The sequence below is a fragment of the Salminus brasiliensis genome, chromosome 14 (genome assembly GCF_030463535.1).
Source record: "Salminus brasiliensis chromosome 14, fSalBra1.hap2, whole genome shotgun sequence".
Lineage (NCBI taxonomy): Eukaryota > Metazoa > Chordata > Actinopteri > Characiformes > Bryconidae > Salminus > Salminus brasiliensis.
In genome coordinates, this window is record NC_132891.1 from 4,390,570 (window position 1) to 4,406,434 (window position 15,865).

The window sequence follows — 15,865 nt, forward strand, 5'->3', positions numbered from 1 at the left end:
AAATAAATAAATGAAAAGAAAAAAATATTTTTAAATCTTGATGGTTACTTTTCTTGGAGATACAAGTTTTTGTTCGGACAGCAACCATATAAAGTGATCATAAGTCAGTTATTTATTCCTATTTATTTTACATAAATCAGTCCATTACATATATTTATGGAATTTGAAGATTTCCTTTTCCTCTAGGTTTAGTCCATCAGCAGCAACATTAAAAATGTACCCTGATCAGGCAGAACATTAAACCCACCAGCCTATATTGTGCAGGTCCCCCTGGTGCCGTCAAAACTGCTCTGACCTGAACTGACCTGTTGCGGCATGGACTCCACCAGACCTCTGAAGGTGTCCTGTGGTATCTGGCATCAAGAACAATGTTAGCAGCAGATCCTTCAAGTCCTGTAAGTTGTGAGGTGGGACTTCCATGAGCATCAGTTAGTCTTAGGTGCCTCTGAACCTGTCGCTGTCTACTGGCTATCCTTCTTTAGAGCACTTTTGGTAGGTACTGACCACTGCATACCTGGAACACCCCACAAGACCCGATGCCTCATGTTCTGACCCAGTTGTCTAGAACATCACAGTTTGGTTCTTGTCAAAGTGTCTCAGATTCTTACCCTTGCCCATTTTTCCTGCTTCCCACCTTCATGACCAGAACTGACTGTTCACTCGCTGCCTAATACATCCAGCCCTTGACAGGAGCCGCTGGAACCAGAAAATGAATGGTATTCACTTCTACTGTCAGTGGTTTTAATGTTATGGCTAATAGAGATAGGGTTTACTGGTGCTGGTTGTAAGCTCCAGGACATTCCTACAGCGCTGCTGTCTGAACGAAACCTTGTATTTCCATTTGATCACTGGAGCTGGAGCCGGAGCCCAAGACCATCTCACACACGTCCCTGGACAGCAGCTCCCTGTGGATGAGGTCAGTTTTACATCAGGTCCTTTTGTATTCAGGTCATGTGTTCTTGCTGAGTCACGAGAGGGTCACCGAGCTTCATGAGCGTCATCTGTCATTGGAGCCCTTTCCAATATTTTACCTCATTCCTGGATACTTTACACACACCCACACACTCCAACACACTCCAACACACTGCAGAACAGCACCAGACCTCTAATATGTGTTGCTGTGTGTTCTCAAATGCTAGTGATGGTTGATTACATCACTGAGAACATGGAACAAGAACCAACAAATCATTTCAAAATGTTGGGCTGTTGTAAGAACCCCTTTAAAGCTCACTTACTGTGTAATCCAAACATCACTGGAAAGCACCACAACAGTGCAGATGTCCAGATGTTAAAGAGATGGTTTGGTAAAAAACTGTCCTCTCTTAATGCAAGACATATTTGGTTAAGACATGGTTGGTGTCTGAAGTTTAGTGTTGTAATTTTACAGAGGTGTGTTATTTTCAGCAGAAGGTTTTTCCAGAAATTACAACTTTACAGAAGAAAGGTATCTCCAAGAATGATAACTTTACAGGAGAAACGCATCTCCAAAAATGATAACTTTATGGGAGACAAGTATCTCCAAAAGGTATAACCTTTCAGCAGAAGGTATCTTTAAAAATAAAAACTTTACAGGAGAAAGAAATCTCTAAAAATAATAACTTTACAGGAGAAGGTATCTCCAAAAATGATAACTTTACAGGAGAAAAGTATCTCCAAAAATGATAGCTTTACAGGAGAAGGTATCTCCAAAAATGATAGCTTTACAGGAGACAATTATCTCCAAAAATGATAACTTTACAGGAGAAGGTATCTCCAAAAATGATAATTTTACAAAAGAAAGGTATCTCCAAAAATGATAACTTTACAGGAGACAATTATCTCCAAAAATGATAACTTTACAGGAGAAGGTATCTCCAAAAATGATAACTTTACAGGAGAAGGGATCTCCAAAAATGATAACTTTACAGGAGACAATTATCTCCAAAAATGATAACTTTACAGGAGAAAGGTATCTCCAAAAATGATAATTTTACAAAAGAAAGGTATCTCCAAAAATGACAACTTTACAGGATAAGGTATCTCTTTAAAAATGATAACTTTACAAGAGAAAGGTATCTCCAAAAATGATAACTCTACAGGGTAAGGTATCTCTTTAAAATGATAACTTTACAAGAGAAAGGTATCTCCAAAAATGGAAATGTTACAGAAAAAGGTATCTCCAAAAATGATAATTATACAAAAGAAAGGTATCTCCAAAAATGATAACTTTACAGGATAAGGTATCTCTTTAAAAATGATAACTTTACAAGAGAAATGTATCTCCAAAAATGGAAATGTTACAGAAAAAAGTATCTCCAAAAATGATAACTTTACAGGAGAAAGGTATCTCTAAAAATGACAACTTTACAGGATAAGGTATCTCTTTAAAAATGATAACTTTACAAGAGAAATGTATCTCCAAAAATGGAAATGTTACAGAAAAAAGTATCTCCAAAAATGATAACTTTACAGGAGAAAGGAATCTCCAAAAGGGACAACAGTTGGAAATGATAATAATAACATGTTGATGTACACATTTGTATTTTATTAAGTCATTTTGGAGAATTTCTATTGGTCCATTCATCATTGCGCTGCAACAATGTAAGATGTAAAGAACACCTGTCAAAAACAACGCTGTCCTTCACTGACTCTTCTGTCTGTAGTACAGCAGATAGGCTGTCCTGTAAGCTCGTGTTCTACATGCTGCTATTAAAAACACGAGGACTTTTTCATAATATAGTTGTACATTAGTTCTATTACAGTTCTATAAATATGTTTACAGATAAAAATAACAAACTGAAAGAAAGAAAGTGCTAGATAAGCTTTCCTCCATCCTCTGAGCGTGTGGAGGTGGACGTAGCTGTGGTATGATGGCTGTCACTGACCTCTAGGGGCAGCTAGGATGAATTAATCTCCTATGATTTTGCGAGTCTGGTCTGGGTTGTTTAACTGAGGGTAGCTTTCAGTTCTGCGTGTAGGAAGGAATCTTATTCATGCCGAAAATCCACAAACCATAGATAAAGATACCGTGCTTGTAGTGAATAGCACTGATTGGCCTCCCCAGCGTGAGATAAGCTGACCAGGAATTTGAATATCCATGTTAGCCTTGCCCTGCACATATTTGAATACTAAAACAAGGCAGTTCTGTGGATGATAGAACCACTCTGAGTGAAACTGTAGAAGAAAGCAAGCTTTAAATTTATCTTAAGAGTTTATGTAGAATTAGACAAAAAAAATTATAATATAATTTGATTAAAAAATAATATACGCTCTATATATCTACAGCTACTTTATCATAACTGAGTATGTATGTGATAAAGTACGTATGTGAAGTTCGTGTAGTTCTAGGATGGAAATTGTTAGAGAAATGCTCTTGTGTGTAACTTGGGTTTGATGATGTTGAAATTCAGTATAAATGAATGAAAAATGTTATTTTTGATCTCCACAGTCAAATGCTGGCCTCACATACACTAACAGAGAAGCCTTTCCAAAGTTCTGCTTGTTTTCTTCCCCTGAAGTGAACATGTGGATGTTAAGCACTTCATAAACAGTTGGAGAATGTGCTGGGGAGTTAAATGTGGTCTGCTAAAGCAGGACAAAGGGGAAATAATGCACTGTATAATGTAATGTAGTGTACTATATGTTATATATAAATGTATATGTGTAAATATACATGTATATATGTGTATATACATATTTGCATATATATTTGTTTTAATACAAAAAAATAAATGAAACGTCTCATATTTTTATGCCAGCTTTATTTTAACAGTGACACATAAAATATCAAAAGAAAAACTTAGAAATAAGAAATAAGACATTTAGAAAAGTCATGGTTTTTAGGGGATCAAATACTTAGTTCCCTCAATTAAATGCAATTTATTTTTTTATTTAAATATTATTTCATTTTCTAGATTTTCTTTTTGATATTCCATCTCTCACTGTTAAAATGAAGCTACCATAAAATCATAGACTGTTTAATTATCTGTCAGAGTACAAACTTTAAAAATTAGTGGGGGATCAAATACTTATTTCCTCCACTGTGTGTATATATATATATATATTTGTGTGTGTAAATATATAAGTAAAAAGTATATATATAAGTAAAGTATAAGTATAGTGCACTAAATGTTTGTTGTATATACAATGTTTATATTTTGATGTATATCACATGTCACAAGATGATACATAGGGTGTATATAACAATACATAGGGCACAATACTTACATATGTATATATATATATATATATATATATATAGAGAGAGAGAGAGAGATAAATATATATATATAAAGATAGATGAACAGATCTAACCCTAACCCAAATTTAAGCTCTCAGAAGTACTACATATTTGCACATACCTAGCTATGTATATATACAAATCTACTTTGTTATTGAATATTTTGCTTGTTATTTATATATATATATATATATATATATAATATGTGTGTGTATAAACACATATGATACATATGGTATATATATCAATATATAGAGCACTATACTTACATATTTGTACATACCTTCCCCTAACCTTAATTTAAGCTCCTAGGTATGTAAAAATACATATTGTATCTATCTATCTATCTATCTATCTATATATATATATATATATATATATATATATATATATATATGTGTGTGTGTGTGTGTGTGTGTGTGTTTATGATACAGAACAGATGTGTACAGTATGTTGTATATTAGTGAATGCCAGGTGTAAAAGGGCCTGTGCCTGCAGTGCTCATTTAAGCTCCTAGGTATGTAAAAATACATATATATAGACACACACACACACACACACACACACACATATATATATATATATATAAATGTGTATGTGTGTGTGTGTGTGTGTGTGTGTGTGTGTGTGTGTGTGTGTGTGTGTGTGTGTGTGTGTGTGTGGGTGTGGCAGGCAGGCCTGTTAATCACGGCTTTAGGGGCCAGTGTCTCTTTAAAGAAACTCGTCATTCTCTACCTGACCTCCGGCCTACGTTTCCCATAATGCATCGCCGCCGCTTTCATACCAGGTAGCTAACCCAATGGCGGGTATTTCCACGCGACTCGTGTGAGAATTAATAATCATTTTAGCGGCAAATTAAATAAATTATAACTGTTTTTCTGGAGCTCTCGGGCTGTCTGCAGGCGCAGAGGCGCGTTTGCTGCGTTAGCTGGGTTTTTTAGCACCGGCGAGCATGAACAGGGAGTTGTAGTCCAGTAGAGACTTAACTAACGCTCGAGGCTGCGGTTCAGAGAAACTGTGAAACTTTTATTTTAGAGACTCATTCGACTTTTTAACCTTTTTCTTTTACGACCTTTAAGCCGGCTTCTGCTGGGACATGCTGACCGTCTGCTGTTGGGACTATCTGACCGGCTGCACCTCCACGCGCTCCTGTCCCGTTTGAGATAAGCCTCGACCCCCTGTGTGTAGAAGAGGGAGTTTTGAAGCTGTGGGGTTTGAATGAAGGAGAGCCATGGCTAAATGTGAAGCTCTCCTGCTCCTCCTGGTGCTCTCTTGCTCCTGCTGTCTCTCCAAGGCTGCTAAGCTGAACATCCCCAAGGTCCTGCTGCCTCTTGCGAGAAGCACGAAGATCAACTTTACACTGGAGGCCACTGAAGGGTGCTACAGATGGTAAGTGGACATGTGGGACCTCCTGGTAGAGGTGGGACAGGGGGTGGTTAACTGGTCAGATCAGTCTACTGCTCCTCGGTTCTCCTTTTAGATCTTCACATTTTTGGGCCTCTTGGTTTCGGCCATTCATCCCTTGCTGGTCAGACTTGGTAGATTTGTGCTGAAGGTAAAATCAGATTTCAGAAAGTCTCTAGTGTCCCAGAGTTGTGTTCTGGTCCTTCACTGATTTTTCTGCTGGTCAAGCCTCCTGGGTCAAGGAACCTGGTCTAACAGAGGGCCTAACGGACCTTGGGTCCTATACTCCAGTAGGCCTACATCTTTATTAGGCACCTTCGGACCACCTGCCTTGATGACTTCACCTTTATTCTTTTTCTTATCTAATTAAAATTCAGATTTAATGGAGGAAGAGAGTGGAAAAAAAAAAAAGAAGTAACCACTGAAACTGGGCTGCAGGGCCGAGCATGTGCCCCTGTCAGTCCTCTAGATGTGGTGCCTCATTTCCTGTAGCACTTTGAAATAATGGTGCCGCCAACTACAGATATTACTGCAGTCAAATGCATGGAGAAACCGGTTGCTTGGTGGCTTATTTTTTACATATTAATCCCCTGTGCTGTAATTAATGAAAGGTCTTGGCTATGTGTGTGTATGTGCACCCGCTGAGAGCTCCATTAGTCCATCTACTCCAGCAGTGTGGCAGCAGTGGAGTGCATAACCTCATGCATGCAAATACGGTTCAGCAGCTTGATCAGAATGTGGGGGGGAATGTGGCCCCGGTGATTGATTTATTATTTTAATTAATTTATTAGTTATTTTTATTATTTTTGGAGAGTATAAGGTAAGGTGCATGTATTTGTCACTGTACAGAGAAATGTGTCCTCCGCATTTATCCCATCTGTGGTAGTGAACACCCAGAGCGGTGGGCAGGCAACTCCAGCGCCCAGGGAGCAGAGAGGTAAGTAAAGGGCCTTGCTCAAGGGCCCAACAGTGGCAGCTTGCCGAGCCCGGGAATCGAACCCACAACCCTGTTATCGATATCCCAGCGCTCTAACCGCTGGGTAATTCTGGTGAGGGGCATGCTTCTTCTTGGCCAGTCCAGCCTGTTTGAGTATTGTTGCTGATCATGTGCATCCCTTCACGGCCACAGTTGACCTCATCTGACCGTCTCAAACTGCTTTCCTGAGTTCAGTGTTCCTCAGTGGCCTTTCTGATCAGATCTGAAGCGATAATCGATATGAAGGTTCTCCGCTGAGGTCCACTCTACCTGCGTCAGACCAGCTGCCACCTACCAGTCCGACCAGCGGAACACCCTCCTACCACTGCTACCAGTCTAATGACCATGTTAAAACCTAAATGGACTCTTAACTATCCTCCACTATTAATATTAATATCACCACTATTAACTATCTGCTGTATCTGGTTTGGTCATTTTTTATCAATAATTAATAAATAGTTCTGATCAGATGAGGACGGGTCGGTCCCCCTTGTGAGTCTTGATTCCTCCCATGGTTTCTTCCTCCAGCTCTGAGGGAGGTTCTCCTTGCCACTGTCGCCGTTGGGGCTCACTGGGGGTCTTTGATCCTTCATGTCTTACGTTATTATTTTTTTGTCTCTGTCTTTTATTATTAATTACTAATTATGTAAAGCTGCTTTGTGACGACTTGACTTGACTCCTGAAAAATCTGCAGGGGTTGTGAGATGCAGTCATGGCAGGCTGAGTCTCTCAAAGGAGTGTTTCCAACTAGGGCTGGGCGATATGGTAAAAATGTATCACTATATCACGATATTTATCACGATGCATATAATTACAGACTAAAAACATCAGTATCAACAGATTCTTATAAACTACTATTCAAATCTTCACCTGTACTAAATACAGTGATTTATACTCTAGAACATCTGCTGCTCTTCATCTAATGAACCCAGTCTAATTACACTGTTAGTAATGAAACCTGCAGCTGATCAGTGTTTATTAAGCACTAACCGTCTCCTCCATATGCGTAGAGAAGCTTATTACTATCATCGCCCTAACAAAATTCATCACGATACGATAAAATATCGTCATATTGCCCAGTTCTATTTTCAGCATCTTGTGGAATCCATGCTATGATGAATTGAGGCTGTTTTATGAGTGAAAGGAGGCCCGACGTTGGTATATTAGTATTATTCGCTATAGGCTTTTGTACAGCAGTGCAGTGGAATTTAGCCTCCAAGTTTAAAACCCACTTATGGTAGTAAACACGCCGCCTCAGAGCCCGGGGCCAGGGGGGTTGGGTTGGGTTGCTTTGCTTTGCTTAAAGACACCTCTGCTGTAAATGCTGAGGTGGAAGACGACCCTGTTCCTTCGCAAGCCCTGCCCCCCACTACCTTTGGTTCAGGGGGTCAAACTTGTGACCTTCTGGTCCCAGGCATGCTTCTCTGCCTTTTAGGCCACGGCTTCAGATATGTCTAATATTGGTGCAGCTTAAGTGTAGTCTTTAGTCTAAGGGACCTTTGCATGAAGTACCACCACCACAATCTGCACCGAGAGCCCTTCCAGCTTCAAGTACGGCTCGGCTCGACCCGCCATCCTTTAAGATCCACGGAAGACGAGCGTCCAGACTTTTTACTGTCCTGCACCGAAGTGGTGGAACGAGCTTCCTCTGGGTGTCCGAACAGCAGAGTCCAACGCTCACTGTCCTCAAACCCAGACTGAAGACCCTCCTCTTCTGAGAGGACTCAGGCGAAGAGAAGAGTATTATGGTCTCCATATTGACGTGTGTTTAGTAGAGTCTAAGATTAGAGGATCTCTGAATTCTAGTCTATTTAAACTAGCTGAGGTTCTTCTTGGGTAAATAACAAAGCACTGTAGTAAGTCGCTCTGGAGAAGAGCGTCTGCTAAATGCCTTAAATGTAAATGTGAAATTGGTCTGGGACCGTTACGTTATCGACTGTTGAATAATCTTTGGGCATGACTTGGGTCATTTTTACTGACCTCGGTATTGCGTATTGTGTTAACATGAGGATGAACAGCAGCAGTATTTTAACCTGTGGCAAAACAATTAACCCAAAAGCTCATTTTCCTTTATTCTTGTTGTTGCTTGTATCTCATTTTTAGCTTATCTGTCGTTACATTGCACTTTTTCTTAACAATGGTTTTAAATTAAAGGTCTGTTCAATGTTTGCCAACCGAGCTGGGAGTCTATTTTATTGTAATAGTTATTTATTTATTAATTTAATTAAATAAATCTGAATATTTCCTTGTTGTGCCCAGTTTAGCTCCCCAATTTCAGATAGCAACTTGCCCTACCCACTCGTTACCCAGTACGGCCCCCTATCACATAGAATGCCCCCAGTCATCGCCTCTTTTTAAACTGCCGCTGTTGCACTGGGAGAGAAGTGGTGGGGATACCCAGCTTGGCTAGCAGATGGATATGGGAGTGTGACTCCGAGAGAGGCCTGCCCATCTACCCAGCCACCAGCACGGCCACTTGTGCTCTCCCAGGCTCCGGCTGCTGATGGCAGGCAGCATGAACCGGTAGTCGAATCCGCAGCTCCACTGGACCACTCGGAGCCATACCTGAATATTTTTAATAATGCAGAGATCAAAGTGGGTGTCACAATTAGTCTAAAATTGTCTGTAAAAAAAGTTACCTTCAGTCTTCTGTTGTTGTTGTTGGTCCACAGGTCCTCGAACAGACCAGAGGTCGCCAGTATTGAAGCTGTGGATGTGGACGAAAATCAGTGTTCTCAGAGAGCCGTTCTTCAGGCGCGGTCCTCTCAGCCCTCCAGACTGACCAGTATTATCTTGGCTGAGGACGTCTGTGAGTAACCACATGCTGTTGCGTTGGAGCTACGAGGCTAATGTAGACGAGTAGTATGGCAGCAGGTCATAAGCTATGCTTGCTTTTTTTTTTCCAATACAGATACATGAACTTTGCGTATTGACCAAAACTCAATACCGGTCCATTGTTGAATTAATTGGCTGGTTAATTGGTTGCTAGTGAGCTATTGCACCATGTGGGTGACTATGCTGCGCTACACTAATGAGAGTCCTTTGGCAAGACTCCTAACACTACATTGGCCCACCTCTGTAATACCAGTAACCTTGTAAGTCACTCTGGATAAGAGCATCAGCTAAATGCCATAAATATAAATGTAAATGTCAAATGTCTTCTTCATATACCTGACCATCTAGGAGTAGAGCTGGCCGATATGGAAAAATGAGATCTCGATATTTAAAGACATATTCACAATATACAATATTTATCGCAATATTTTGTTGTGGCGTATAATGTTTAAAAACTGCTATCCAGATACTCTCCCATACTGAGTAAATCAGTTCTCAAAATATGCTGCACTACATTAAATTAAATAAGACTGATTACACTCTTTGTAATAAATCATGCAGTTAATCAGTAATCCTAATATCATATTGTGTACCATGATAACAAGGCTTATCACGATACGATTATATATTGTCATATATATGCCCAGCTCCGTCTGGGAGAGACTTAAGGCATCAGGATTGAAGTAATTATTACTTATTATTTTTTTAATCCATAGAAAAGGTTGTGTTTGACTTTCTGTCTCTGGTTTCATGTATGTTGTAAAACCCCTGGGAATTCCAGGGATGGCAAGACTGTAATATACATAATTAGGAACACAGGCAGTAATCAAAGCAGATAAGTGATACAGTACAACCCAAACAATTTTAAGAAGTTATTATTTATTTTGTAATTTAATATTAATTTTAATTTGATTATAAATACTTTGGAAATGATCTCTCTTCTCCTGCCTGTGCTTGCAGTCACTGGTCAGGTGCTGCGCTGTGACGCTATCGTGGACATTATCAGCGAGATCCAGATTGTGTCCACCACGCGGGAGCTCCACTTGGAGGATTCTCCTCTGGAGCTGAAGATCCATGCCCTGGACTCAGAAGGTGAGTGCAGCAGCTCAGCACAACTGAGGATCATCGCTCTCCAACCTAATCTCTGTCTTACTTCACCCCCCTTCAGAAGCACGTGCACGTCCTCCACCAAACACATGTTAAACCTTTTAAACTCTCCTTATTTCTCTGTACAATTGTCTGGCTATATTGACAAAAGTATTGGGACGCCTACACATTGCCTACTGGAGCTTTAATGACATCCCATTCTAAACCAATAAGCATTAATATGGAGTCGGCCCCCCTTTACTCTAAGCTCTAACAGCAGCAGGTCTGGAGCTCAGCATTCGGCCCTGACCCGTCTGCCAGAAGTCAATGTAGTCGTTTTAGAGCATTTCTGTTGGTCCGTTCATCATAAAATTGACGCAGATAAAGAACAGCAGCCTGATTTGCATTTGCAAAAATCATTTTATTTATTCATAAGTTCATTTATTTACAGCATAGAAATGTATTATTATTGTTTACGTGGTAACAGGATGTCCTAAGGCCAGTCAGGGTTAGCTTAGAGCTAGGTAGTGGTGGGTTAAGGCAGGGTACTGTGGTGGTGTTTGTAGAATCTTATTTTTATTATTAATTTCATTTATTTTAATTAAGATTAATGAACTGTGGCTGAATGAGCTACTCCCAAATTATCTCCCAATTCGATTCTGCCGTTAACCCGCCCGTTCATGACTCCCCCTAGAACTAGCACTAATCTCACACGAGCAGCGCAAGGACGCCTGACACTCTCCGAATCAGTTCTGTTGACTCCTCTCTGAGGACAACACTGGGTCCCCAGCTCCACCAGACCAGCGCAACCCAGCCAACTGTGCTCTCTCAGACTCCGGCTGCTGATGGCAAAGCGAGCTCTGAGTCCTGCGCACACCCTTACATTTAATATATAATTGACTCAGTTGAATCAATTCAGTTGACTCCTCGCCCGCAGATCGAGTCCCTGCCGCAGTTTGTCTCTCTTATGAACGTTATGGTTATGGTTCAGTTTGTGATGGATTTCATGCTGAATTCATGAGGTTTGTTTGTGTTTGTGCAGGAAACACCTTCAGTACGCTGGCTGGACTCGTGTTTGACTGGAGCCTTGTGAAGGGGCCCGAGATGGCTACTTACCCCGATTCCTACAACTCCTTAAGGTAGGAGAGATGTGACTGCTCGGGGTGTTTTTGGGTGTCGTTGTCTCCAGTGTAAGGTTGTAAAGTGCATGTTGAGTAGGGGTGTGTCGCTATGTGTATTCGTACCGACCCGCTGCCGTACCGCCGCCGTACCGCCGCCACAGTTCTGTGAACGCAGCCATAAACGACGCGTCCACGCTGCAGGTGAAGATTGATGAACGCCGCGGCGGAAACCAAATGTAAAATTTCAGTTAGGATGTGTATCGGGTTGTGGTGGATTTGAGAGTTGCTGTGGTAACTATAATTATTTAAATTCACTCCGTCATGCTCACTCTCTCTCGTCTCATTCTCTTGCTTTGCTCACTTTGTCACTCTCTCCTTTCTCTTTTTTTGCTTTCGCTCCCTCTCTCTGATCTTTTTTTCACACACTTTACTTTTTCTCTCTCGCTCTTTTGCTCTCGCTCTTTTTCTTCCCCTTATCTTTCTCTCTTACTTTTGTGCTCTCATGCTCCCTCTTGCTATCCTCTCCCCTATTTATTTTTCTTCTGTGCTCTTTCTCTCTCTCCCTCTTTCTCTTTCTCTCTCTCTCTCTCTTTCTCTCTCATGCTCTTTCTCTCTCTCTCTCGCACTCTTACTCTCTCTCTCTCTCTCGCGCTCTTTTTCTCTCTCTCTCGCGCTCTTTTTCTCTCTCTCTCGCGCTCTTTCTCTCTCTCTCTCGCGCTCTTTCTCTCTCTCTCTCTCACGCTCTTTCTCTCTCTCTCTCTCTCACGCTCTTTCTCTCTCTCTCTCGCTCTTTTTCTCTTACTCTCTCTTTCTCTTACTCTCGCGCCTTCCCCCCTCCTCTCTCTTGCTCTTTCTCTCTCTCTCGCTCTCTCGCTCTTACTCTTGCACCTTTTTCCCCCTCTCCTTTCTTTTTCTCGCTCTCACTTTTGCTCTTTTTTTCTTTTTCCTTCTCTTCCTTTCGCACACTCCTTTTTCTCTTTTGCTCTCGCTCTTTTTTCACTCTCTTACTTTTGTGCTCTCGTGCTTCTTGCTGTCTTGCCCTCTTTTTTTCCTCTTTTTTTCTCTCTGTTTACTCTCGCGCCTTTTCTCCCCCTTTCTTTCTTTCTCTCACTTTCTCCTTTCTTTTTCATGCTAATACTTTTGCGTTCTCTCTCTCTGTCTCTCTGTCTGTCTCTCTGTCTGTCTCTCTGTCTGTCTCTCTGTCTGTCTCTCTGTCTGTCTCCCCTTTCCATCTGTCAACTCATGAAATTGTGTGTGTGTGTGTGTGTGTGTGTGTGTGTGTGTGTGTGTGTGTGTGTGTGTGTGTGTGTGTGTGTGTGTGTGTGTGTGTGTGTAAATCTGTCCGACTATCGTTTAAAGTTAATGCTTCATTATCAAACCCCGGCTGTAGCGGCTACCTCAGGGGGGAGCTATACGACTTGTACGACCAGTTTTATTTATTAATTTGGTCCCGCTGAACCGAACCGTGAGGTCCAAACCACGGTGTGAACCGAACCGTGGCTGTTGTGTACGGTTGCACCCCTACTAAATCAAATGTAATTGATGAATCATTTGCCAGCTTAACTGACAGTGTGCTTTTATTCCCCCTCAGAGTGCTCAAATTCTCAGAGTCCACCTACACTCCGCCCAGCTACATCTCTGAGATGGAGAGGGTAGGAAAGCAGGGGGACATCATCTTGGTATCGGGAATCAAAACCGGCCATGCAAAACTGAAAGCCAAAATCCAGGAGTCTCTCTACACGGTGCGTCTCGACCGGCTCCTCTCTCTCTCTCTCTCTGCTCTGTTGTGTGTCGGGTTCCTCCTGAATTCTTTAAGATCTTCTCTTTCTGAGTAAGCGAGTGCCCTCCATAAAGTCTGAGCTCTGGGCTCTTCTCCCAGTGGGCTGAGTTACTATAAATAGCTGGTCTTGCTAAATCCTGGCTCCTCGCTCACCTCAGTGATGTTGGAGGGAAGGTGCAGCTGTAGAGCAGCTGCACAGAGGCCTTATCTGCCTGACTGTCCTCTGTGTGTGAAATGTCCTCATGTGATATTAGTTTAATTATATGGAACAAATGGGAGTCTATAGGGCCATTGCGTCAGTCAGTATATTGACTGTGATAATTAGTTCATTTAAATACTTTATCATAAGTTACTGTATCATTATACAGCAGTTAGTTCCGCCCACACAAGCTGATTGGTTCTAATGGTGCCGTTATTTTGCCAGAGCAGCAGTTTTGCCCTGTGTTTTTTCACCAACACTGGATCACTCTGCTGAACGGCCTTGCTATTGATTATATATATTATATAGTTATGTTATAGAGTAATAAAAATGGAAAAAAGAATAAAATTACATAAATGGAACTAAAATGATTAAGATAATAATAATAATAATAATAATAATAATAATAATAATAATGATGATAATAATAGAAAAAGCTAGCTAGAAAAAATAAGGGTGGGAAATGGAGAAATGAAGGTGAATTAGTGGGTCAGTGTGAGGAGCTGGGGAAGGAACTGCAGGCTGTTCAGCAAGTGAGGGCAGTTAATTACAGTGACGTTAAAAGAAGCTGCCTATTAAGGAACCATAATTTGGGTAAAAAATTAACACTCTCATTAATATTTAATATTTTTATAATATAAAAATATATATTAAAAACTGTTAAATGACATGTTTAGTTATTAATTTAATTTATTATTAATTTAATATAACTGTTGTATGAGTAGTTAAAGTGTTATTGTGAAATAACGACGAGTTTGTGCTGAAATACGACTCATTTCTGCTTCATCAGAGTCAGGCTCTTATTTCACAATAACACACGACCTCGGGTGTTCTGTTACCTTTCCTGAGAAAAAGAAACGTCTCTTTTCCCTTTGTTTTATCGTCATAGTCATCAAACAAATATATATAATTGAAGAAACAGTGATGGATTTGTACAGTCAGCAAACACGTGTACTCACCGGTCGTCGTTGTTTTTAAAGAATGTTGGCGCTGCTGAGGTGAGGCTCCTGATTCTCGAGAACATCCTCCTGAGTCCCGCCTATGACATTTACCTGCTCGCTGGCACCTCCATCAAATACAAGATCCAGAAGATCCGCCAGGGAAAGATCACAGGTATGTTTAAGTTATACACTGGTGCCATGAGGCTAATGAGGCTAGCTACGGTTCTGAAACAGGGGAGTCTGAACTAGTATTTTTTATTTATTTATGTATATATGTGTATATGTGTATGTATTTTATTTTTATTAATTAGATACAATTTTTTTTAAAAATTTATTTAAGTTTTTTTTTTGTTTGCAGACTTTATGAAACCAAATGTTTAAAGTAAACCAGTCAAATCCAGTCATAAATAGTTATAAATATATAAAATGTAATGAATTTTCAGCACTTGTGCCATGAGGCTAATGTGGCTAGCTACATGTTTGGAGCAGGGTAGTCTGAACTAGTATTTTTTATTTATTTAAAATATATATATTTATTTTTATTTGTTATTTTGTTTATCATTTTTTTTTGTTTGCAGACTTTATGAAACCAAATGTTTAAAGAACCAGTAAAACCACTAAAATCCAGTCATAATATATTTATTCTTGAATAGTTATTCAAATAGTAAAATCTACTCATAAATAGTTTTATGAATTTTCAGCACTTTCTGAGTTTTGGTTCTCTCTTGGTTCTGAAAGTTGAGGTTCAGCAGCTTGTTTAAAGGAAACACTGAAGTTTAGTAGCTTTTCACACAGAGTCGTGAACCTGAATGTGAAATCACTGCTGAAGCTCTTCCTGCTTCTAAACCTGCTGTTTTTGCACTGATCTGAGATGTGAATTTAATCACCAGTTAAAAGCTGTTTGGTGAAGCTTAGCCAGATTACGCTTCCCTACCTGCAGGTGTTTCTGCATTGTGGCCATTTTTATTATTTTATTGCTCTGAAACTTCTCAAATGTGCAGTTCATCACCAGTAAATGCTGTTCCTTCAAGCTTATTAGATCTTATTTGGGATAAAATATAAAAAAGTACAACCTAAAAAGTGTAAAAACACTGTAAATATCTGGATTTAGAGCGTCTGTCCAGTATTTAAGTCCGAGTCGGTATCTGTATCGATACTCAGTATCTGCAGATACTTGAAAATCTGGTATCGTATCAGGAAGGGAAAAAAGTGTATCGGTGCATCCCTACTCTGAACATATGAATATTGGGTCTTACCCTGATGATGAGGGTTGCCTCCTTGCACACCTCCAATGAAAATCAAAG

At 40.3% G+C, this 15,865-nt stretch overlaps 1 protein-coding gene across 1 annotated transcript in view; it reads left to right on the forward strand.

Moving 5' to 3' along the window:
- Positions 1–5,025: 5,025 nt before the first annotated feature.
- nup210 (nucleoporin 210) overlaps positions 5,026–15,865 on the forward strand; it is a 48,718-nt gene continuing 37,878 nt past the window's right edge. The window contains exons 1-6 of the mRNA XM_072697008.1: positions 5,026–5,608; positions 9,272–9,408; positions 10,395–10,526; positions 11,563–11,659; positions 13,233–13,383; positions 14,601–14,733. Coding sequence (XP_072553109.1) covers positions 5,451–5,608; positions 9,272–9,408; positions 10,395–10,526; positions 11,563–11,659; positions 13,233–13,383; positions 14,601–14,733 — 808 coding nt within the window. The 5' untranslated portion in view covers positions 5,026–5,450. The remainder of the gene's footprint in view (positions 5,609–9,271; positions 9,409–10,394; positions 10,527–11,562; positions 11,660–13,232; positions 13,384–14,600; positions 14,734–15,865) is intronic.